Raw genomic sequence first — 26,564 nt, forward strand, 5'->3', positions numbered from 1 at the left:
TCGACGTCTAAGGGCCATCGCCAAAAATAATAGTTCGACCTCGTTCGAACCACGACGGGTTAACATTTCGACCAGCTCAAAATAACACTCCGACGGCTATGGGCCATCGCCAAAAAAGAAGAGTTCGACCTCGTTCGAACCATGACGGGTTTAAATTTCGACCAGATCAAAATAACACCCCTAGGGCTAAGGGCTATCGCATAAAAAGAATAGTTCAACCTCGTTCGAACCACGATGGGTTAAAAGTTTGACCTTCTCAAAATAACACCTCGACGGCCAAGGGCCATCGGCAAAATGGAAGAGTTCAACCTCGTTCGAACCACGACGGGTTAACATTTCGACCAGCTAGAAATAACACCCTTGTGGCCAAGGGCCATCACCAAAAAAGAAGAGTTTGACCTCGTTCGAAACACGATGGGTTAACATTTCGAGCAGATCGATATAACACCCCTACGTCTATGGGATATCGCCAAAAAAGAAGAGTTTGACCTCGTTCGAACCACGACAAGTTTACATTTAGACCAGCTCAAAATAACACCCCTAGGGCTAAGGGCTATCGCATAAAAAGAATAGTTCAACCTCGTTCGAACCACGATGGGTTAACAGTTTGACCAGCTCAAAATAACACCTCGACGGCCAAGGGCCATCGGCAAAAAGGAAAAGTTCAACCTCGTTCGAACCACGACGGGTTAACATTTCGACCAGCTCGAAATAACACCCTTATGGCCAAGGGCCATCGTCAAAAAAAAGAGTTTGACCTCATTCGAACCACGATGGGTTAACATTTCGACCAGCTCGAAATAATACCCCGAATGCCAAGGGCCATCGCCAAAAAGAAGAGTTCGACCTTGTTCGAACATTGACGGGTTAATATTTCAACCATCTCGAAATAACACTCCGACGGCCAAGAGCCATCGCCAAAATAGAAAAGTTTGACCTTGTTTGAACCACGACGAGTTAACATTTCGACAAGCTCAAAATAACACCCTTATGGCCAAGGGCCATCGCCAAAAAAGAAGAGTTCGACCTCATTCGAACCATGAGGGGTTAACATTTCAACCAGCTCGAAATAACACCCTTATGGCCAAGGGCCATCTCCATAAAAGAAGAGTTCCACCTCGTTCGAACCACGACAGGTTAACATTTAGACCAGCTCGAAATAACACCCCTACGGCCAAGGGCCATCACAAAAAAAGAAGAGTTCGACCTCGTTCGAACCACGAGGGGTTATCATTTTGACCAGATCGAAATAACACCCATACGGCCAAGGGCCATCGCCAAAAAAGAAGAGTTCGACCTCGTTCGAACCACGATGGGTTAACATTTCGACCAGCTCAAAATATCACCCCGACGGCCCAGGGCCATCACCAAAAAAGAAGAGTTCGACCTCGTTAGAACCATGACGGATTAACATTTCGACCAGCTAGAAATAACACCTCGACATTTAAGGGCCATCACTCAAAAAGAAGAGTTCGACCTCTTCAAACCACGACAGGTTAACATTTCGACCAGCTCGAAATAACACCCCGTTGGCCAAGGGCCATCGCCAAAAAAGAAGAATTACACCTCGTTCGAACAACGACGGCTTAACATTTCGACTAGCTCAAAATAACACCCTTATGGCCAAGGGCCATCGCCAAATGAGAAGAGTTCGACCTCGTTCGAACCATGACGGGTTACCATTTTGACCAGCTCGAAATAACACCCTAATGGCCAAGGGTCATCGCCAAAAAAGAAGAGTTTGACCTCGTTCGAACCACGATGGGTTAACATTTTGACCAGCTCGAAATAACACCCCTATGGCCTAGGACCATTGCCAAAAAATAAGAGTTCGACCTCGTTCGAAACACGATGGGTTAACATTTCGTCCAGATCCAAATAACACCCCATACGGCCAAGGGCCATCGCTAAAAAAGAAGAGTTTGACCTTGTTCGAACCACGACGGGTTAACATTTTGACCAGCTCGAAATAACACCCCGACGGCCAAGGGCCATAGCCAAAAAAGAAGAGTTCGACCTTGTTCGAACCACGACAAGTTAACATTTCGACCAGCTCGAAATAACACCTCGACGGCCAATAGCCATCACCAAAAAAGAAAAGTTCAACCAAGTTAGAACCATGACAGATTAACATATTGACCAGCTCGAAATAACACCTCGACGACCAAAGGCCATCACCAAAAAATAAGAGTTCGACCTCGTTCGAACCACGATGGATTAACATTTCGACCAGCTCAAAATAACACCCCGACGGCTAAGGGCCATTGCTCAAAAAGAAGAGGTTGACCTCTTCAAACAACGACGGGTTAACATTTTGACCAGCACGAAATAACACCCCGATGGCAATGAGCCATTGCCGAAAAAGAAGAGTTCGACCTCGTTCGAACCACGACGGGTTTACATTTCGACCAGCTCAAAATAACACCCTTAGGGCTTAGGGACATCGCATAAAATGAATAATTTGACCTCGTTCGAAACACGATGGGTTAACAGTTTGACCAGCTCAAAATAACACCCCGACGGCCAAGGGCCATCGGCAAAAAGGAAGAGTTCAACCTCGTTCGAACCACAACGTGTTAACATTTCAACCAGCTCGAAATAACCCCTTTATGGACAAGGACCATCGCCAAAAAAGAATAGTTCGACCTCGTTTGAACCACGAGAGGTTAACATTTCGACCAGCTCGAAATAACACCATTATTGCCAAGGGCAATTACCAAAAAAGAAGAGTTCAACCTTGTTCGAACCACGACGGGTTAACATTTCGACCAGCTCGAAATAACACCTGTACGGCCAAGGGCCATCGCCAAAAAAGAAGTGTTCGACCTCGTTCAAACCATGACAGGTTAAAATTTCGACCAGCTCGAAATAGCACCCCGACGATCAAGGGCCATCGCAAAAAAAGAAGAGTTCGACCTCTTTCGAACCACAACGGGTTAACATTTCGACCAGCTCGAAATAACACACCTACGGCCAAGGGCCATGGCCAAAAAAGAAGAGTTAAACCTCATTTGAAAATGACGTGTCAACAATTCGACAAGCTCAAAATAACACCCCTACGACCAAGGGCCATCACCAAAATAGAAGAGTTCGACCTTGTTCGAACCATGACGGGTTAACATTTTGACCATCTCGAAATAACACCCCGACGGCCAAGGGCCATCGCCAAAAAAGATGAGTTCGACCGCGTTCGAACCATGACGGATTAACACTTCGACCAACTAGAAATAAAACCTCGACGTCCAAGGGCTATCGCCAAAAAAGAAGAGTTGGACCTCGTTCGAACCACGACGGGTTAACATTTCGACCAGCTCGAAATAACACCCCGACGGCCATGGGTCATCACTAAAAAGGAAGAGTTCGACCTCGTTCAAACCACGACGGGTTAACATTACGACTAGCTCGAAATAATACCCTTATGGACAAAGGCCATCGCAAAAAAAGAAGAGTTCGACCTCGTTCGAACCACGACGAATTAACATTTCGACCAGCTCAAAATAACAACCCAACGGCCAATGGCCATCACCAGAAAAGAAGAGTTCGACCCCGTTCGAACCACGAATGATTAACATTTCGACCAACTCAAAAATAACACTTCAAAGGCCAAGGGTTGTCGCCAAATAAGAAGAGTTGGACCTTGTTCGAACCACGATGGGTTAATATTTCGACCAGCTCGAAATAACACCCCGACGGCCAAGGGCCATCGCCAAAAAAAGAAGAGTTCGACCTCGTTCAAACCACGACGGGTTAACAGTTTGACCAGCTTGAAATAACACCCCGACGGCCAAGGGCTATCGACAAAAAGAAGAGTTCGACCTCGTTCGAACCACGACGGATTAATATTTCGACCAGCTCGAAATAAGACCTCGAAGGCCAAGGGCCATTGCCAAAAAAGAAGAGTTCAGCCACGTTCGAACCACGACGGGTTAAATTTTAGACCAGCTCGAAATAACACCTCGACGGCCAAGGGCTATCACCAAAAAAGAAAAGTTCGACCTCGTTTGAACCACGACAGGTTAACATTTCGATCACCTCAAAATAACACCCTACGGCCATCGCTAAAAAAGAAGAGTTCGACCTCGTTCGAACAACAACGGGTTAGCATTTTGACCAGCTCGAAATAACACCCCGACAACCAAGGGTCATTGCCAAAAAAGAAGAGTTCGACCTCATTACAACCTCGACAAATTAACATTTTGACCAATTCGAAATAATACCCCGACGGCTAAGGGCCATTGCCAAAAAAAGAGTTCGACCTCGTTCGAACCACGATAGGTTAACAATTTGACCAGCTCAAAATAAAAACCTGACAGCCAAGGTCCATTGCCAAAAAAGAAGAGTTCGACCTTGTTCGAACCACGACGGGTTAACATTTCGACCAGCTCGAAATAACACCCCGACGGCCAAGGTCCATCGCAAAAAAAGAAGAGTTCGATCTTGTTCGAATCATGACGGGTTAATATTTTGACCAGCTTAATATAACACCCCTACGACCAAAGGCCATCGCCAAAAATGAAAAGTCGGACCTCATTCGAACCAAAACGGGTTAATATTTCGACCAGCTTGAAATAACACCCCTACGGCCAAGGGCCATTGCCAAAAAAGAAGAGTTCAACGTCGATTGAACCACGACGGGTTAACATTTCGAGCAGCTCGAAATAACACACTGACAGCCTAGGGCCATCGCCAAAAAAGATGAGTTCGACCTCGTTCAAACCACGACGAGTTAACATTTCGACCAGCTCGAAATAACACCCCCACGGCCAAGGTCCATCGCCAACAAAGAAAAGTTCGATATTGTTTGAACCACGACAGGTTAATATTCCGACCAGCTTAAAATAACACCCCGACGGCCAAAGGCCATCGCCAAAAAGGAAGAGTTCGACCTCGTTTGAACCACGACGGGTTAATATTTCGACCAGCTCAAAATAACACCCCGACAGCCAAGGGCCATTGCCAAAAAAGAAGAGTTTGGCCTCGTTCAAACCACAGCGATTTAAATTATAGACCAGCTCGAAATAACACCTCGACGGCGAAGGGTCATCGCCAAAAAAGAAGAGTTTGACCTCCTTTGAACCACGACGGGTTAACATTTCAACCAGCTCAAAATAACACCCCGACGACCCTTGGCCGTCACCATAAAAGAAGAGTTCGACCTCGTTCGAACCACGACAAGTTAACATTTCGACCAGCTCGAAATAACACCCCGACGGCCAAGGGCCGTCGCCAAAAAAGAAGAGTTCGACCTCGTTACAACCACGATGAATTAACATTTCGACCTATTCGAAATAACACCCCGACGACCAAGGGCCATTGCCAAAAAAAAGAGTTCTACCTCGTTCGAACCACGACGGGTTAGCATTTCGACCAACTCAAAATAACACCCCTACGGCCAAGGGCCATCGCCAGAAAAGAAGAGTTCGACCTCATTCAAACCACGACAGATTAACATTTCGACCAACTCGAAATAACACCTCGACGGCTAAGGGCTGTCGCCAAAAAAGAAAAGTTTGACCTCGTTCGAACCACGACGGGTTAACATTTCAACCAGCTTGAAATAACACCCCGACGGCCATGGGCCATCTCCAAAAAGGAAGAGTTTGACCTCGTTCGAACCACGACGGGTTAATATTTCGACCATCTCGAAATAACACCTTTATGGACAAGGGCCATCGCAAAAAAGAAGAGTTCGACCTCGTTCAAACCACAACTGGTTAACATTTCAACCAGCTCAAAATAACACCCTTACGGCCAAGGGCCATCGCCAAAAAAGAAGAGTTCGACGTCGTTCGAACCACGAAGGATTAACATTTTGACCAACTCGAAAATAACACCTCGACGGCCAAGGGCTGTCGCCAAAAAAGAAGAGTTGGACCTCGTTCGAACCACGATGGGTTAACATTTCGACCAGCTCGAAATAACACCCTGTTGTCCATGGGCTATCGCCAAAAAAAAAAGTTCGACCTCGTTCGAATCAGGACAGGTTAACATTTTGTCCAGCTCGAAATAACACCCCGAAATCCAAGGGCCATCGCCAAAAAAGAAGAGTTCGACCTCGTTACAACCACGACGAATTAACATTACGACCAGCTTAAAATAACACCTTGACGGCCAAGGTCTATCCCCAAAAAGAATAGTTCGACCTTGTTCGAACCACGACGGGTTAATATTTCGACCAGCTCGAAATAACACCCCGACAGCCAAGGGCCATCGCCAAAAAAGAAGAGTTCAGCCTTATTCGAATCACGACGGGTTAAATTTTAGACCAGCTCGAAATAACACCTCGATGGCCAAGGGCCATCACCAAAAAAGAAGAGTTTGACCTAGTTCGAACCACGACGGGTTAACATTTCGACCAACTCGAAATAACACCCTACGTCCAAAGGTCATCGCCAAAAAAGAAGAGTTCGACTTCGATCGAACCACAACAGGTTAATATTTCGACCAGCTCTTAATAACACCCCGACAGCCAAGGGCCATCGCCAAAAAAGAAGAGTTCGACCTCGTTACAACCACGACGAAATAACATTTCGAACAATTCAAAATAACATCCTTACGGCCAAGGGCCATCGCCAAAAAAAAGAGTTCGACCTCGTTCGAACCACGATGGGTTAACTATTCAACCAGCTCAAAATGAAACCCCGATGGCTTAGAGCCATCGCCAAAAAGAAGTGTTCGACCTCGTTCGAACCACGACGGGTTAACATTTCGACCAGCTCAAAATAAAACCCTGACAGCCATGGGCCATCGCCAAAAAAGAAGAGTTCGACCTTGTTCGAACCACGACGGGTTAACATTTCGACCAGCTCGAAATAACACCCCGACGGCCAAGGGCCATCGCCAAAAAGAAGAGTTCGATCTTGTTCGAACCACGACGGGTTAATATTTCGACCAGCTTAAAATAACACCCCTACAGCCAAGGGCCATCGCCAAAAAAGAAGAGTTGGACCTCGTTCGAACCACGACGGGTTAATATTTCGACCAGCTTGAAATAACACCCCTACGGCCAAGGGCCATCGCCAAAAAAGAAGAGTTCGACCTCGATTGAACCACGACGGGTTAACATTTCGAGCAGCTCGAAATAATACCCTTATGGCCAAGGGCCATCGAGAAAAAAGAATAGTTCGACCTCGTTACAACCACGACGAATTAACATTTCGACCAATTCAAAATAACGTCCCGACGGCCAAAGTCCATCGCAAAAAAAAAGAGTTCGACCTCGTTCGAACCACGATGGGTTAACTATTCAACCAGCTCAAAATAAAACCCCGATTGCTTAGAGCCATAGCCAAAAAAGAAGTGTTCGACCTCGTTCGAACCACGACGGGTTAACATTTCGACCAGCTCAAAATAAAACCCTGACAGCCAAGGGCCATCGCCAAAAAAGAAGAGTTCGACCTTATTCGAACCACGACGGGTTAACATTTCGACCAGCTCGAAATAACACCCCTACGGCCAAGGGCCATCGCCAAAAAAGAAGAGTTCGATTTTGTTCGAACCACGACGGGTTAATATTTTTGACCAGCTTAAAATAACACCCCTACAGCCAAGGGCCATCACCAAAAAAGAAGAGTTGGACCTCGTTCGAACCACGACGGGTTAAAATTTCGACCAGCTTGAAATAACACCCCTACGGCCAAGGGCCATCACCTCGACGGGTTAACATTTCGAGCAGCTCAAAATAACACCCTTATGGCCAAGGGTCATCGAGAAAAAAGAATAGTTCGACCTCGTTCGAACCACGACTAGTTAACATATCGACCAGCTCAAAATAACACCTCGACGGCCAAGAGCCATCGCAAAAGAAGGAAGAGTTCGACCTCGTTCGAATCACGACGGGTTAACATTTCGACCTGCCCGAAACAATACCCTTTTGGCTAAGGGCCATTGCAAAAATAGAAGATTTCGACCTCGTTCAAACCACGACGGGTTAACATTTCGACCAGATCCAAATAACACCCCTACGGCCAAGGGCCATCACTAGAAAAGAAGAGTTCGACTTTGTTCGAACCACATCGAATTAACATTTTGACCATCTCGCAATAACACCTCAACAGCCAAGGGCTATCGCCAAAAAAGAAGAGTTGGACCTCTTTCGAACCACGATGGGTTAACACTTCGACCATCTCAAAATAACACCCTGACGGCCAAGGGCCATTGCCAAAAAAGAAGAGTTCGACCTCGTTTGAACCACGACGGATTAACATTTTGACCAGCTCGAAATAACATCCCGACGGCCATGGGCTATCACTAAAAAATAAGAGTTCGACCTCGTTCGAACCTAGACGGGTTAACATATCGACCAGCTCGAAATAACACCCTGATAGCCAAGGGCCATCGCCAAAAAAGAAGAGTTCAACCTCGTTCAAACCACGACGGGTTAACATTTCGACCAGCTCGAAATAACACCCCGACGGCCAATGGACATCGTCAAAAAAGAAGAGTTCGACCTCGTTCGAACTACGACGGGTTAATATTTTGACCAGCTTGAAATAATACCCCGATAGCTCAGGGCCATCGCCAAAAAAGAAGAGTTTGGCCTCGTTCCAACCACGACGGCTTAAATTTTCGACCAGCTCGAAATAACACCTCGACGACGAAGGGCCATCGCCAAAAAAGAAGGGTTCGACCTCGTTCGAACCACGACGGGTTAACATTTTGACCAGCTCGAAATAACACCCCGACGGCCAAGGGCCATCTCTAAAAAAGAAGAGTTCGACCTCGTTTGAACCACAACGGGTTAACATTTTGACCAGCTCGAAATAACACCCCTATGGCCAAGGGCCATCGCCAAAAATGAAGAGTTTGACCTCGTTCGAGCCACGACGGGTTAACATTTTGACCAGATCAAAATAACACCCTTACGGCCAAGGGTCGTCACCAGAAAAGAAGAGTTAGACTTCGTTCAAACCATGAAGGATTAACATTTTGACCAACTCAAAAATAACACCTCGACGGCCAAGGGCTGTCGCCAAAAAAGAAGAGTTAGACCTCGTTCGAACCATGATGGGTTAATATTTCGACCAGCTCGAAATAACACCTCGATGGCCATGGCCCATCGCCAAAAAAAAAGAGTTCGACCTCATTCGAACCACGACGGGTTAACATTTCGACCAGCTCGAAATAACACCCCGAAAGCCAACGGCCATCGCCAAAAAAGAAGAGTTCGACCTCGTTACAACCATAACGAATTAACCTCGTTACTCTGACGGCCAAGGTCCATCCCCAAAAAGAAGAGTTCAACCTCGTTCGAACCACGACGGGTTAATATTTCGACCAGCTCGAAATAACACCCCGATGGCCAAAGGCCATCGCCAAAAAAGAAGAGTTCAGCCTCATTAGAACAACGATGGGTTAAATTTTAGACCAGCTCGAAATAACACCTCGACAGCCAAGGGCCATCACCAAAAAAGAAGAGTTTGACCTAGTTCGAACCACGACGGGTTAACATTTCGACCCGCTCGAAATAACACCCTACGTCCAAAGGCCATCGCCAAAAAAAAAGAGTTTGACCTCGTTCGAACCACAACGGGTTAACATTTTGACCAGATCGAAATAACACCCCTATGGCCAAGGGCCATCGAGAAAACAGAATAGTTCGACCTCGTTCGAACCACGACTAGTTAACATATCGACCAGCTCAAAATAACACCTCGACGGCCAAGGGCCATCGCAAAAAAAGTAAGAGTTCAACCTCGTTCGAATCACGACGGGTTAACATTTCGACCAACCCGAAATAATAGCCCTATGGCCAAGGTCCATTGCAAAAATAGAAGATTTCGACCTCGTTCAAACCACGACGGGTTAACATTTCGACCAGCTCAAAATAACACCCCTACGGCCAAGGGCCATCACCAGAAAAGAAGAGTTCGACTTCGTTCGAACCACGACGAACTAACATTTCGACCATCTCTAAATAACACCTCAACGGCCAAGGGCTATCGCCAAAAAAGAAGAGTTGAACCTCGTTCGAACCACGACGGGTTAACACTTCGACCAACTCAAAATAACACCCTGACGGCCAAGGGCTATTGCTAAAAAAGAAGAGTTCGACCTCGTTTGAACCACGACGGATTAACATTTCGACCAGCTCGAAATAACACCCCGATGGCCATGGGCCATCACCAAAAAATAAGAGTTCGACCTTGTTCAAACCAAGACGGGTTAACATATCGACCAGATCGAAATAACACCCCGATGGACAAGGGCCATCGCCAAAAAAGAAGAGTTCAACCTCGTTCAAACCACGACGGGTTAATATTTCGACCAGCTCGAAATAACACCCCGACGGCCAATGGCCATCGCCAAAAAAGAAGAGTTCGACCTCGTTCGAACCACGACGGGCTAATATTTTCACCACTTAAAATAATACCCCGATGGCTAAGGGTCATCGCCAAAAAAGAAGAGTTTGGCCTCATTCGAACCACGACGGCTTAAATTTTCGACCAGCTCGAAATAACACCTCGACGGTGAAGGGCCATCGCCAAAAAAGAAGAGTTCGACCTCGTTCGAACCACGACAGGTTAACATTTTGACCAGCTCGAAATAACACCCAGACGGCCAAGGGCCGTCTCTAAAAAAGAAAAGTTCGACCTCGTTCGAACCACGACGGGTTAACATTTTGACCAGCTCGAAATAACACCCCTATGGCCAAGGGCCATCGCCAAAAAAGAAGAGTTTGACCTCGTTCGAGCCACGACGGGTTAAAATTTTGACTAGCTCAAAATGACACCCTTACGGCCAAGGGCCATCGCCAGAAAAGAAGAGTTCGACCTCGTTCGAACCACGAAGGATTAACATTTCGACCAACTCGAAAATAACACCTCGGCGGCCAAGGGCTATCACCAAAAAAGAAGAGTTGGACCTCGTTCGAACCACGATGGGTTAACATTTTGACCAGCTCGAAATAACACCCCGACAGCCAAGGCCATCGCCAAAAAAAAGAGTTCGACCTCGTTCGAACCACGACGTGTTAACATTTTGACCAGCTCGAAATAACACCCCGAAAGCCAAGGGCCATCGCCAAAAAAGAAGAGTTCGACCTCATTACAACCACGACGAATTAACATTTCGACCTGCTTGAAATAACACCCTGACGGCCAAGGTCCATCCCCAAAAAGAAGAGTTCGACCTCATTCGAACCACGATGGGTTAATATTTCGACCAGCTCGAAATAACACCCCGACGGCCAAGGGCCATCTCCAAAAAAGAAGAGTTCAGCCTCATTCGAACCACGACGGGTTAAATTTTAGACCAGGTCGAAATAACACCTCGACGGCCAAAGGCCATCACCAAAAAAGAAGAGTTTGACCTAGTTCGAACCACGACGAGTTAACATTTCTACCAGCTCGAAATAACACCCTACATCCAAAGGCCAACGCCTAAAAAGAAGAGTTCGACCTCGTTCGAACCACAACGGGTTAACATTTCGACCAATTCGAAATTACGTCCCGACGGCCAAGGGCCATTGCCAAAAAAAGAGTTCGACCTCGTTCGAACCACGATGGGTTAACTATTCAACCAGCTCAAAATAACACCCCGATGGCTAAGAGCCATTGCTAAATAAGAAGAGTTCGACCTAGTTCGAACCACGACAGGTTAACATTTTGACCAGCTCAAAATAAAACCCTGACAGCCAAGGGCCATCGCCAAAAAAAAGAGTTCAACCTTGTTCGAACCACGACGGGTTAACATTTCGACCAACTCGAAATAACACCCCGACGGCTAAGGGCCATCGCCAAAAAAGAAAAGTTCGATCTTGTTCGAACCACGACGGGTTAATAATTCGACAAGCTTAAAATAACACCCCTACGGCCAAGGGCCATCGCCAAAAAAGAAGAGTTGGACCTCGTTCGAACCACGACGGGTTAATATTTCGACCAGTTTGAAATAACACCCCTACGGCCAAGGGCCATCGCCAAAAAAGAAGAGTTCGACCTCGATTGAACCACGACGGGTTAACATTTCGAGCAGCTCGAAATAATACCCCTATGGCTAAGGGCCATCGAGAAAAAAGAATAGTTCGACCTCGTTCGAACCACGACTAGTTAACATATCGACCAGCTCAAAATAACACCTCGACGGCCAAGAGCCATCGCAAAAAAAGGAAGAGTTCGACCTCGTTCGAATCACGACGGGTTAACATTTCGACCAGCCCGAAATAATACCCTTATGGCCAAGGGCCATTGCAAAAATAGAAAATTTCGACCTCGTTCAAACCACGATGGGTTAACATTTCGACCAGCTCAAAATAACACCCCTACGGCCAAGTACCATCACCAGAAAAGAAGAGTTCGACTTCGTTCGAACCACGACGGATTAACATTTCGACCATCTCGAAATAACACCTCAACGGCCAAGGGCTGTCGCCAAAAAAGAAGAGTTGGACCTCGTTCGAACCACGACGGGTTAACACTTCGACCGGCTCAAAATAACACCCTGACGGCCAAGGGCCATTGCCAAAAAAGAAGAGTTCGACCTCGTTTGAGCCACGACGGATTAACATTTCGAACAGCTTGAAATAACACCCCGACGGCCATGGGCCATCACCAAAAAATAAGAGTTCAACCTCGTTCGAACTAAGACGGGTTAACATATCGACCAGCTCGAAATAACACCCCAATGGCCAAGGGCTATCACCAAAAAAAATAGTTCAACATCGTTTGAACCTCGACGGATTAACATTTCGACCAGCTCGAAATAACACCCCGATAGCCATGGACCATCACCAAAAAATAAGAGTTCGACCTCGTTCGAACCAAGATGGGTTAACATATCGACCAGCTCGAAATAACACCCCGATGGCCAAGGGCCATCGCCAAAAAAAAAGAGTTCAACCTCGTTCGAACCACAACGGGTTAATATTTCGACCAGCTCGAAATAACACCCCGACGGCCAATGGCCATCACCAAAAAAGAAGAGTTCGACCTCGTTCAAACCACGACGGGTTAATATTTTGACCAGCTTGAAATAATACCCCGACGGCTAAGGGCCATCGCCAAAAAAGAAGAGTTTGGCCTCGTTCGAACCACGACGGCTTAAATTTTCGACCAGCTCGAAATAACACCTCGACGGCGAAGGGCCATCGCCAAAAAAGAAGAGTTCGACCTTGTTCGAACCACGACGGGTTAACATTTTGACCAGCTCGAAATAACACCCGACGGCCAAGGGTCGTCGCTAAAAAAGAAGAGTTTGACCTCGTTCGAACCACGACAGGTTATCATTTTGAGCAGCTCGAAATAACACCCCTATGGCCAAGGGCCATAGCCAAAAAAGAAGAGTTTGACCTCGTTCGAGCCACGACAGGTTAACATTTCGACCAGCTCAAAATAAGACCCCTACGGCCAAGGGCCATCGCCAGAAAAGAAGAGTTCGACCTCATTCAAACCACGACGGATTAACATTTCGACCAACTCGAAATAACACCTCGACGGCTAAGGGTTGTCTCCAAAAAAGAAGAGTTGGACCTCGTTCGAACCACGGTGGGTTAACATTTCAACCAGCTCGAAATAACACCCCGACGGCCATGGGCCATCTCCAAAAAGGAAGAGTTCGACCTCATTCGAACCACGATGGGTTTAAATTTTGACCATCTCGAAATAACACCTTAATGGACAAGGGCCATCGCAAAAAAGAAGAGTTAGACCTCGTTCGAACCACGACGGGTTAACATTTCGACCAGCTCAAAATAACACCCCTACGGCCAAGGGCCATCGCCAGAAAAGAAGATTTCGACCTCGTTCAAACCACGAAGGATTAACATTTCGACCAACTCAAAAATAACACCTCGACGGCCAAGGGCTGTCGCCAAAAAAGAAGAGTTGGACCTCGTTCGGACCACGACGGGTTAATATTTCGACCAGCTCGAAATAACGCCCCGACGGCCATGGGCCATCGCCAAAATAGAAGAGTTCGACCTCGATCGAATCACGATGGGTTAACATTTTGACCAGCTCGAAATAACACCTCGAAAGCCAAGAGCCATCGCTAAAAAAGAAGAGTTCGACCTCGTTACAACCACGACGAATTAACATTTCGACCAGCTCGAAATAACACCCTGACGGCCAAGGGACATCGCCAAAAAGAAGAGTTTGACCTCGTTCGAACCACGACGGGTTAATATTTCGACCAACTCAAAATAACACCCCGACGGCCAAGGGCCATCACCAAAAAAGAAGAGTTCAGCCTCATTTGAACCACGACGGGTTAAATTTTAGACTAGCTCGAAATAACACCTCGACGGCCAAGACCATTACAAAAAAAGATGAGTTTGACCTACTTCGAACCACGATGGGTTAACATTTCGACCAGCTCGAAATAACACCCTACGGCGAAAGGCCATCGCCAAAAAAGAAGAGTTTGACCTCGTTCGAACCACAACGGGTTAACATTTCGACCAGCTCGAAATAACACCCCGACAGCCAAGGGCCATCGCCAAAAAAGAAGAGTTCGACCTCGTTACAACCACGACAAATTAACATTTCGACCAATTCGAAATAACGTCCCGACGGCCAAAGGCCATCGAAAAAAAAAAGTTCGAACCACGATGGGTTAACTATTCAACCAGCTCAAAATAACACCCCGATGGCCAAGAGCCATCACCAAAAAAGAAGAGTTCGACATCGTTCGAACCACGACGGGTTAACATTTCGACCAACTTGAAATAAAACCCCGACAGCCAAGGACTATCATAAAAAAGAAGAGTTCGACCTCGTTCGAACCACGACGGGTTAACATTTCGACCAGCTCGAAATAACACCCCGACGGCCAAGGGCCATCACCAAAAAAGAAGAGTTCGATCTTGTTCGAACCACGACAGGTTAATATTTCGACCAGCTTAAAATAACACCCGTACGGCCAAGGGCCATCTCCAAAAAAGAAGAGTTGGACCTCATTCGAACCACGACGGGTTAATATTTCGACCAACTTGAAATAACACCCCTATGGCCAAGGGCTATCGCCAAAAAAGAAGAGTTCAACCTCGATTGAACCACGACGGGTTAACATTTCGAGCAGCTCAAAATAACACCCCTATGGCCAAGGGCCATCGACAAAAAAGAATAGTTTGACCTCGTTCGAACCACGACTAGTTAACATATCGACCAGCTTAAAATAATACCCCGACGGCCAAGGGGCATCGCCAAAAAGGAAGAGTTCGACCTCGTTCGAACCACGACGGGTTAACATTTCGGCCAGCTCGAAATAATACCCTTATGGCCAAGGGCTATCTCCAAAAAATAAGAGTTCGTCCTCGTTCGAACCACGACGGGTTAACATATCGACCAGCACTAAATAACACCCCGATGGACAAGCGTCATCGCCAAAAAAGAAGAGTTCTACCTCGTTCGAAGCACGACGGGTTAACACTTCGACCAGCTCAAAATAACACTCCAACGGCCAATGGCCATAGCTAAAAAAGAAGAGTTTGACCTCGTTCGAACCACAACGGGATAACATTTCGACCAACTCGAAATAACACCCTGACAGCCAAAGGCCATCGCCAAAAAAGAAGAGTTCGACCTCGTTTGAACCACGACGGGTTAACATTTCGACCAGCTCGAAATAACACCCCGACGGCCAAGGGCCATCACCAAAAAAGAAGAGTTCGATCTTGTTCGAACCACGACGGGTTAATATTTCGACCAACTTAAAATAACACCCGTACGGCCAAGGGCCATCTCCAAAAAAGAAGAGTTGGACCTCATTCGAACCACGACGGGTTAATATTTCGACCAACTTGAAATAACACCCCTATGGCCAAGGGCTATCGCCAAAAAAGAAGAGTTCAACCTCGATTGAACCACGACGGGTTAACATTTCGAGCAGCTCAAAATAACACCCCTATGGCCAAGGGCCATCGACAAAAAAGAATAGTTCGACCTCGTTCGAACCACGACTAGTTAACATATCGACCAGCTTAAAATAATACCCTGACGGCCAAGGGCCATCGCCAAAAAAGAAGAGTTCGACCTTGTTCGAACCACGACGGGTTAACATTTTGGCCAGCTCGAAATAATACCCTTATGGCCAAGGGCTATCTCCAAAAAATAAGAGTTCGTCCTCGTTCGAACCACGACGGGTTAACATATCGACCAGCAGGAAATAACACCCCGATGGACAAGGGCCATCGCCAAAAAAGAAGAGTTCTACCTCGTTCGAAGCACGACGGGTTAACATTTCGACCAGCTCGAAATAACAGTCCGACGGCCAATGGCCATCGCCAAAAAAGAAGAGTTTGACCTCATTCGAACCACAACGGGTTAACATTTCGACCAGCTCGAAATAACACCCCGACAGCCAAGGGCCATCGCCAAAAAAGAAGAGTTCGACCTCGTTACAACCACAACGAATTAACATTTCGACCAATTCGAACTAACGTCCCGACGGCCAAGGAAAATCGGCAAAAAAAAAGAGTTCGACCTCGTTCTAACCACAATAGGTTACCTATTCAACCAGCTCAAAATAACACCCCGATGGCCAAGATCCATCGCCAAAAAAAAAGAGTTCGACCTCGTTCGAACCACGACGGGTTAACATTTCGACCAACTCGAAATAAAACCCCGACAGCCAAGGGCCATCACAAAAAAGAAGAGTTCGACCTGGTTCAAACCACAACGGGTTAACATTTTGACCAGCTCGAAATAAAACCCCGACGGCCAAGGGCCATCGCCAAAAAGGAAGAGTTCGATTTTGTTTGAACCACAACGTGTTAATATTTCGACCAACTTAAAATAACACCCCTACAGCCAAGGGCCATCGCCAAAAAAGAACAGTTGGACCTCATTTGAACCACAACGGGTTAATATTTCGACCAGCTTGAAATAACACCCCTACGGCTAAGGGACATCGCCAAAAATAAAGAGTTCGACCTCGATTGAACCACGACGGGTTAATATTTCGAGCAGCTCGAAATAACACCCCTATGGCCAAGGGCCATCGACAACGACCTCGTTCGAACCATGACTAGTTAACATATCGACCAGCTCAAAATAACACCTCGACGGCAAAGGGCCATCGCCAAAAAGGAAGAGTTCGACCTCGTTCGAACCATGAAGGGTTAACATTTTGACCAGCTCGAAATAATACCCTTATGGCCAAGGGCCATAGCAAAAAAAAGAAGAGTTCGACCTCGTTCATACCACGATGAGTTAAAATTTCGACCAGCTCAAAATAACATCTCAATGGCCAAGGGCTGTCGCCAAAAAAGAAGAGTTGGACCTCATTCGAACCATGACGGGTTTAATACTTCGACCAGCTCGAAATAACACCCTGACGGCCAAGGGCCATTGCTAAAAAAGAAAATTTCGACCTCGTTTGAACCATGACGGATTAACATTTCGACCAGCTCAAAATAACACCCCGACGGCCATGGGCCATCACCAAAAAATAAGAGTTCGACCTCGTTCGAACCACGACGGGTTAACATATCGACCAGCTCGAAATAACACCCCGATGGCCAAGGAACATCGCCAAAAAAGAAGAGTTCAACCTCGTTCGAACCACGGCGGGTTAACATTTCGACCAGCTCAAAATAACACCCCGACGGCCAATGGCCATCGCCAAAAAATAAGAGTTCGACCTCGTTCGAACCACGACAGGTTAATATTTTGACCAGCTTGAAATAATACCTCGACGGCCAAGGGCCATCGCCAAAAAAGAAGAGTTTGGCCTCGTTCGAACCACGACGGGTTAAATTTTCGACCAGCTCGAAATAACACCTCGACGGCGAAGGGCCATCGCCAAAAAAGAAGAGTTCGGCCTCGTTCAAACCACGACGGGTTAACATTTCAACCAACTCGAAATAACACCGCGACAGCCCTTGGCTGTCGCCAAAAAAGAAGAGTTCGACCTCGTTCGAACCACGACGGGTTAACATTTCGACCAGCTCGAAATAACACCCCGACGGCCAAGAGCCGTCGCTTAAAAAGAAGAGTTCGACCTCGTTCGAACCACGACGGGTTAACATTTTGACCAGCTCGAAATAACACCCCTATGGCCAAGGGCCATCACCAAAAAAGAAGAGTTTGACCTCGTTCGAGCCACGACGGGTTAACATTTTGACCAACTCGAAATAACACCCCGGCGTCTAAGGGCCATCGCCAAAAAAGAAGATTTTGACCTCATTCGAACCATGACGGGTTAACATTTCGAATAGCTCAAAATAACACTCTAACGGCCAAGGGCCATCGCCAAAAAAGAAGAGTTCGACCTCACTCGAACCACGATGGGTTAACATTTCGACCAGCTTAAAATAACACCCCAACGGCCAAGGGCCATCGTCAAAAGGAAGAGTTTGACCTCGTTCGAACCACGACGGGTTAACATATAGTCCTTAGCTCGAAATAACACCCCTACGGCCAAGGGCCATCGCTGAAAAGAAGTATTTGACCTCGCTCGAATTAAAACCTTCGGCCTCATCCGAATCAACATTTGGCGACTTCGCCCGAATTCACATTGGTTGACTTCGCTCGAATCAACATTCGGCGACGTCGCCCGAATTCCCATTTGGCAACCTCATCTGAATTCCCATTCGGCCTCCTCGCCCGTCTAGATCCGAGGACGTGAATGACCTCCTCCGTTGCCTCCATCCTTGCCATAGCCGCCATCCTGGCCTCGACGGCCTTCTCCAACTCTACCGTCTTCTCGATCAACTCATCACTCGAGTCATTGGCCCTGATCTAACTCAGCTCAAGTTCAACCCGCAAGGATACCACTTTGACCTAAAGTTCGGCACCCTCAGCCACAATCCACACTAGCCGACCTCTCCATCCGAATTTCTCGAACTACGATTAATGAAGTCCGCTCACCGAGCTCAACCAAAAGATGACCTCAATAAGCGGAGGGACTAACTGTATGGGTCAAAATCAGATCAGAGAATTCGGCACGCGGAGACAATAGGTCGAGGTCAGACAGTCATCAATCAGGCCGAGGTCGGACAGTCATCAATAAGGCCGAGGTCGGACAATCATCAATAAGGCTGAGGTCGAATAGTCATCAATCAGGCCGAGGTCGGACAGTCATCAATAAGGCCGAGGTCGGGCAGTAATGAAACAACTAGTTTGCTTTGGAAGCCTCAAAGGGAATATTCTATTGAATATTGCCTCTAGTTGTACTTTTTAGGATTTTCCATGGGTACCCCTTATAAATAGGAAGAGAGGACTTCCCAAAAAGGGGCTCTCTCCCTCTCTCTAAAAAATAGGTAAACGCACCCCTTTAAAGAGATTAGAGATCTGTTATCTCAGACCTTCATGAGAACCAAAAAGGGTTCTAAGGTTCTTATATTTGTCTATCATTCATCTTTATCAAATAAAAGAGGATCCGCCTCACTCAAAATTGGTGACTCTTTTCCTTTATTTACATTTTTTTTGTCATTTAATGTTACTTAATGTATCTCTCTTTATGCTATTAAATCTGGCCATAATCACTGCCAGCATTTATACAACTATGTTTTTCTATTCATATTATTCATTTCAAATATAGAATTAATAATCCTTAACTAGAATTTATCCTTTATCCTCTTATTTAATTAGTTTAACAAAAAAAGTTTACACAAGTGAAGAAAAGAAAAATGCCTATAAGCTATAACATATGCATGCGCTAATATCTTTATTTTTATATTACTCCCTCTGTTCCAGTTTATGTGAACTTATTTCCTTTTTGGTCCGTTCCAAAAAGAATGACCCCTTTCTAAATTTGGTAACAATTTAGTTTAATCTTATAATTCTACCCTTAATGAGAAGCTTTTATAACCACAAATTCTTATAACATCCGCATCCGCATGACTTGCTTAGGACCACAAATTTCAAAAGTCTTCATTTTTTCTTAAACTCCGTGCACAGTCAAACAAGTTCACATAGATTGAAACGGAGGGGGTAACAAGGAAGAAAGTAGATACGTAAAAAATTTCATTTTAGGAGCCAAAAGAAGTGGCGAAGAAGTTATGGCGACTCCATACACCCAAGTCCTTCCCCTTCCACGTCACCAACACTTTCCAAAACCGAACCCATATTCCATAACTGTCACCAACGACCGTTACTTCGCGAATCATCCACTGGTGTTACTCATTGATAAATGTCACAGCATCAAGCAACTCAAACAAATTCATGCCCGCATGCTCCGAATTGAGCTCTTCTTCGACCCATTTTCAGCTAGCAAATTAATCGAAGCCTCTGCGTTATCGCATTTCTGCAGTCTCAATTATGCCCAGAAAGTGTTTGATCAAATTCCTCAACCAAATCTCTTCTCTTGGAATGCGCTTATTCGTGCCTATTCTTCTAGCCAGGACCCCATTCGAAGTCTCTTAATATTTGTTAATATGCTTTGTGAGGGTCGTGACTTTCCCAGTAAATTTACTTACCCATTTGTGATCAAAGCATCTGCCAAGATGAAAGCTTTTCGATTCGGGAAAGGACTTCATGGGATGGTAGTTAAGGGGGGATTTGGTCTTGATCTATTTGTGCTTAATTCATTGATTCATTTTTATGCTGATTGTGAATGTTTGGACGCGGCTTACTTGGTTTTTGAGAATATGCAGACAAGGGATGTTGTTTCTTGGAATACAATGATATTAGGTTTTGCTGAAGAGGGTTATGCCAATGAGGGGTTGAAGTTGTTTCATCGGATGGTGGATGAGAATGTGAAACCTAATGATGTTACAATGATGGCACTTTTGTCTGCTTGCGGTAATAAGTTGGATTTGGATTTTGGTAGATGGGTGCATGCGTTTATTGAAAGGAATGGGATTAGGGAGAGCTTAACTTTAGATAATGCGATTCTTGATATGTATATGAAATGTGGGAGCATTGAGGATGCTGAGAGATTGTTTAACAAGATGGGGAAGAAGGATATTGTTTCTTGGACAACAATGCTTGTTGGGTATGCAAGGGCGGCAAATTTTGATGCAGCAAGAAGTGTTTTAAATACCATGCCTAGCCAAGATATTGCTGCTTGGAATGCTCTTATCTCAGCTTATGAGCAGAGTGGTAAACCAAAGGAGGCTTTGGCTGTTTTCAACGAGTTGCAGCTCATCAAGAAGGCAAAACCTGATGAGGTAACGCTTGTGTGTACCCTATCTGCGTGTGCTCAGTTAGGTGCAATTGATTTAGGTGGATGGATCCATGTGTATATAAAGAAGCAAGGAATAAAATTAAGTTGTCACCTCACTACTGCACTGATCGACATGTACTCCAAGTGCGGGGACGTGGAGAAAGCACTTGAGGTGTTCCATTCAGTCAACGTGAGAGATGTGTTTGTGTGGAGTGCTATGATTGCTGGCTTGGCAATGCATGGGCGTGGCAAGGATGCGATAAGTTTGTTCTTGAAAATGCATGAAAATAATGTCAAGCCTAATTCTGTCACACTCACAAATGTATTATGTGCTTCCAGCCATTCAGGGTTGGTGGAGGAGGGGCGAGCAATTTTTAACCAAATGGAGACTGTTTATGGGATTGTGCCTGGTGTAAAGCATTACGCTTGCTTAGTTGATATACTTGGCCGTGCAGGTGAATTGGAAGAAGCTGTGGAGCTGATAAAGAATATGCCAGTAACCCCTGGTCCATCAGTTTGGGGTGCCCTGCTTGGGGCATGTAGATTATATGGCAATCTTGAACTAGCTGAACAGGCTTGTAATCAATTAGTTGAGTTGGAACCTGAAAATCATGGTGCCTACGTACTTTTATCCAATATTTATGCAAAATCAGGGAAATGGGACGAGGTTTCTATGTTAAGGAAGCTTATGAGAGAATGTGGATTGAAGAAAGAGCCAGGTTGTAGCTCAATTGAGGTCAATGGTATTGTTCATGAGTTTCTGGTGGGAGACAATACTCACCCTCTGTCACAGAAAATCTATGCAAAATTGGATGAGATTGCAGCTAGACTGAAGTCTGTAGGTTACGTTTCCAACAAGTCTCAAGTACTGCAACTTATTGAAGAAGAAGATATGCAGGAGCAAGCCCTAAATCTTCACAGTGAGAAGCTAGCTATGGCATTTGGACTTATCAGTGCGGCTCCATCTCAACCAATTCGTATCGTGAAGAATCTACGTGTTTGTGGGGACTGCCACGCTGTTGCGAAGCTTCTCTCCAAGCTTTATGATCGAGAAATACTATTGAGGGATCGCTACCGATTCCATCATTTTAAAGAGGGGAATTGCTCATGTAAGGACTACTGGTGAGTGTTAGACTTGACTATATAGTGACCTGTAGAGTGAGGTGATGTTCATTTTTTAATATATTGCCTCCCTGTGGAGCTAATAGCTCAGGTAGGGCATTTTAGATGATTGGGGATGCATTGTAATTAACATGTAGATGAAACATAATGCAGACTAGAGACACCAATATAAGAGCTGTAATAAATAGCAATCAAGGTTATTTCATATGCTAAGTTTACCTCAAACCTTCAAATATTGGATGATTATTAACTTGCCTGAGTGCATAACATTCATGTCGATGCAAAAGTGAAACAAGAAAAGGAAAGTGCCAAAGAAGGTAAAGTAGCATAGGTCAAATTGTACTTTTGTCCCGGATGGATCTCTATTCCCATGGAAGTGGAGGTTGGAGGCAGCTAGTAAGCGAAATAAGTCCAGTTACAAACTGTCAAGTACATTACTATTCACCTTTTCTTGAGCTCTTCACTTTCTTTGAATGAACTAAAGTTTTGCTTAACTTGTCTCTGATTGAAATGAGATCCAAAATAACCCGCCCCATGTTCGTTCTGGCTAGTGGAGCTTCCTCTGAACAAGCAACTCCAGTGGTAAGAATAGAAACCAAGCACTCAACAATTTCACTTTTGAAGTCACTTCTGCAGCTGAGTATATCCGTAAGATCCCCTGGTTCTTTGTCATATAAAGTAGTTTGATCCACAGCATCCATCACTTTACCAGGCAATGCATGCTTAACAAAGCTGTGAAGATTTTCATTCTCCTCCAATAGTTCACTGGTTGGTCTTCTCCCCGTGAAAATCTCCAATAAAAGAACCCCAAAGCTATAGACATCTCCTTGACTTGATACTTGACTACCCATGCCATATTCTGCAAATTTTGATGTATTAGAGAAGGCGTTTCATAGCTATATCAGAGATTCCACACATTTCTAAAGGAAATACTTCAGCAATACAGATCACTCATATCAATTTTCTGATAAGGGAATTATTAATGATGTCAAATACTCCAAAAAGCTGAGGCTTGTTATTCTGGTCGTAAAAAAAATACGACTTGTCACAAATATTGTTAAGAGAAGAAACATTGTATGTAACAATAGCGCAAAAACAGGAAGTATAGATCCGGTCTCTCTTAACAAAATATAAAGTAGCTGAAGTAAATTGTTAGTATGTTATGGAGATAAAAGGGGTTCAGATAGTACATAGAGCAAGTTCTCAAATATAGTACTTACCTGGAGCAGCATAACCTATTGTGCCTTTAATCCTAACAGAGCTGAATTGATTTACATCAGCATCTTGACCTGAGTCAGACAGGAATCTTGCCAAACCAAAATCGCTTACAAGAGCAGTCAGATTGCTGTCCAGAAGAACATTGCTTGGCTTAAGATCACAGTGAACTATAGGTGTATGACATTGTGTGTGAAGATACTGCAATGCTGAAGCCACATCTATTGTGATGTTTAATCTGTGTAAGATACTCAATCTCTTCTGCAGCATCTCTCCCTCCTTCCGGTGTAACCACTCGTCTAGGCTCCCATTTTCCATAAATGGATAAACCAGAGCTTTGAATTCATTTCCATCAAAATTAACACTTGAGCAAACAGTTAAGATCCTCACCAGGTTCCTGTGCCTTATGTTCCTCAAGGCTTCGCATTCAGCTAAAAAGCTTTTCGAAGCACCCCTTTTGTCAAGTTTGAGTACCTTTATTGCAATAATTGTTCCTTCTTGAGAAAGACTCCCTCTGTATACAGAGCCAAAACTTCCTGATCCTATCAAGTTATTTGAAGAGAACCCACCAGTTGCTTTTAAGAGATCCTCATAGGAAACTCTTGTGTATCCTTCCCCAACAGAAGATGTTGAGCTAGGCCTCTGCTTCACTTTTTGCTTGCAGCAAAATAGAAGTAGCAGCAATAAAGTTAAGCATGCAGCAATAGCACCAAAAGTCAGTGCTATAATGAGGGCAATGTGCTTCTTCGGTCTTTTATTAGCTTTCTTGAGACATGGATGCAGATGCAGCTCTTTGATTCCCCCACAAAGATTTATATTTCCCATAATTTGAACTCTACTTGCATCAGCAAAAACACCTTGAACCGGCACCTCTCCATCAAGGTGGTTAAATGACAAGTTGAGATTCTGTAAAGAGAAATGCTGGGCAATACTGTTGGGAATGTTGCCTGACAAGTTATTACAGGAAAGATCAAGATGCAGAATGTTTTTCAAATTATTCAGAGGAGGAATTGTTCCTTCAAAGAGGTTTCCCTTCATGAAGAGTACTTCAAGGGATGAACAACTGTCCAGTGTGTGTGGAATTTCACCAGATAATTTGTTGTTTGATATGTCAAGTGCAGCAAGATTGGTCAGATTACCTATTTCCACGGGCAAGGGACCACTCAGAGAGTTATACGACATGTTAAGGAGTACCGATAAGGAGGAGAGTGCTACGACTTGTTTTGGTATACTACCACCAAGTTTATTCTGGGAAATGTCTAAGGTTTGGAGAGATGTACAATTTCCTAAACTTGAAGGTATGGTTCCTTCCAAGCTATTGTCCTGCAAATAAATGTGCAGCAATCCTGTGATGTTTCCCAAGGAAGAGGGGATATTTCCTGCCAACTGATTTGATTCCATGTGGAGATTTTTCAAGTTTGACAACATTCCAATAGAATCAGGAATGCTACCATTGATAAGAGTTCCTTTGATGTTAAGCACATCCAAATTGACAAGGTTGGAGATCTCTCTAGGTATGGTTCCACTTATCCTGTTGTTCCCAATCAGTAGTTTTATCAAAGTTGTCGAGAGATTAGTTATAGAGTAAGGCAAAATACCTCCAAATTTGTTGTCAGCAATGTCCAGGAACTCAAGCTTTCTGCAACTGGTTAAAGCATTTATGAAATTTAGATCATCAGGTGCACCACTTCCAAGCTGGTTACTGCGAACATTAAGCCAGAGCAGATTCTTGAGGTTGCCAAAACTCAACGGTATATTTCCCGTGAAATTGTTCGTAGGAATATCAAGCCTCAGAAGATCTGAACAATTGGACAATGAAGCTGGTATTGAACCAGTGAAGTAATTGTTGGCCAAATACAGATTCTGAAGATTTGGGAAGGCAAGGCCAATATCTGGTCTAAGAACACCTCTAAACTTGTTAAATGACAAGCTTATGAGTATAAGAGACGAAAGGTTACAAAGTACAGGGGGAAACTCTCCAGACAGAGTGTTGACTGATGCACCAAAAATTGTCAATCTTCGCATATTGGCCATTGTATCAGGTAATTCACCTACCAAGTCATTGTAGGAAATGTAAAGCTCTCTCAGAGATGTAAGATTTCCAATAGAAGATGGAATATTTCCTGTGAGATTGTTATTCTTGAGGTATAACATTTCCAGCTTTGTCAATGAACCAACTTCATCAGGAATGTGTCCTTCAATGCTATTATGGTCTACAATAAGGTTAACAATGTTAACACAACGAGACAGGGTTAACGGAATTTCACCTTCAATGAAGTTGAAGCTTAAGTTTAAGGTTTTAAGTCTGATCAATTGGCCAATTTCTGGAGGGATTACACCATGCAAGGAGTTGTCTGATATATCAAGAATTCGGAGAAATGAAAGATTGCCAATGCTAGGTGATATACTGCCAGCAAATCTATGGCCATTGAGATTTAAGGAAATGACCCTTTGATGTTTATGGCCACATGAAACACCAGGCCACTTACAGACATTGAGAGTGGCATTCCAAGAATCCATGAGTCCTTGAGGATCTTCAATTATTTTGGACTTAAATTCAAGCAATGCAAGTTTGTCTGACTGATTCCCAAGTATGCCTGCTGATGCATACTGTGGAAAAGTTAAGTATATAAATATGAAGAGAATAGCATGGAATGACAGAAAGAAGAGAGAGCTTAAACGAACAAGACTAGTTTGAAGCTCCATTTAGGAATTGGGAATGTTAGGTGATAGGAAATGATGGTGGGATACGACTGAGTGGCAGTTGATTCTGCAATTTATAATGAGTTCACTATGCCTTCTGTAGGAGTGTAGGATACCAAATTGTTTGAAATAGGATCAGTTGTATAGATTCTTTTTCAGTATTAGTGCAATTTAACCTATTATATTAGGTTAAGTGGAGTACCATTTTTATCATAAGGACTTACGTACATGTTACTATCTTATAAGTGACCTATTATTTAATTGTATTATACAACTTAAACTCCATAAAAGAGAGACACGAGAAGGAAAAAGAAACTTCCTTAGCAAATCAAAATGTGCAGTAAATATTAGGCTGGAGATTTGCGGATCAAACATGGTACCACCCTTGAGTCAAAGTATGTCCATTGACTTTAAGTAGTCCGCAGTTGTAGACTTTGTAGTAAAACAACAAAGAGTCACTTATATAGTTTGTCTCAGCT

At 44.7% G+C, this 26,564-nt stretch overlaps 2 protein-coding genes across 2 annotated transcripts; one reads left to right on the forward strand and one right to left on the reverse strand.

Annotated features, from left to right (window-relative positions):
- Positions 1-19,851: 19,851 nt before the first annotated feature.
- Positions 19,852-22,377, forward strand: LOC107794088 (pentatricopeptide repeat-containing protein At2g29760, chloroplastic-like). Its single transcript, XM_016616545.2, has one exon. It carries the CDS (start codon positions 19,940-19,942, stop codon positions 22,169-22,171), a length of 2,232 nt encoding a protein of 743 aa, XP_016472031.2. The 5' UTR covers positions 19,852-19,939; the 3' UTR covers positions 22,172-22,377.
- A 144-nt stretch (positions 22,378-22,521) lies between these two features.
- Positions 22,522-26,317, reverse strand: LOC107794087 (putative receptor-like protein kinase At3g47110). The gene is made up of 2 exons (XM_016616544.2): positions 23,388-26,317; positions 22,522-23,026 (listed from the first exon to the last, which is right to left on the reverse strand). Exons 1-2 carry the CDS (start codon positions 26,086-26,088, stop codon positions 22,605-22,607), a joined length of 3,123 nt encoding a protein of 1,040 aa, XP_016472030.2. The 5' UTR covers positions 26,089-26,317; the 3' UTR covers positions 22,522-22,604.
- Between the last annotated feature and the right edge of the window lie 247 nt (positions 26,318-26,564).

The sequence above is a fragment of the Nicotiana tabacum genome, chromosome 8 (assembly GCF_000715075.1).
Source record: "Nicotiana tabacum cultivar K326 chromosome 8, ASM71507v2, whole genome shotgun sequence".
Lineage (NCBI taxonomy): Eukaryota > Viridiplantae > Streptophyta > Magnoliopsida > Solanales > Solanaceae > Nicotiana > Nicotiana tabacum.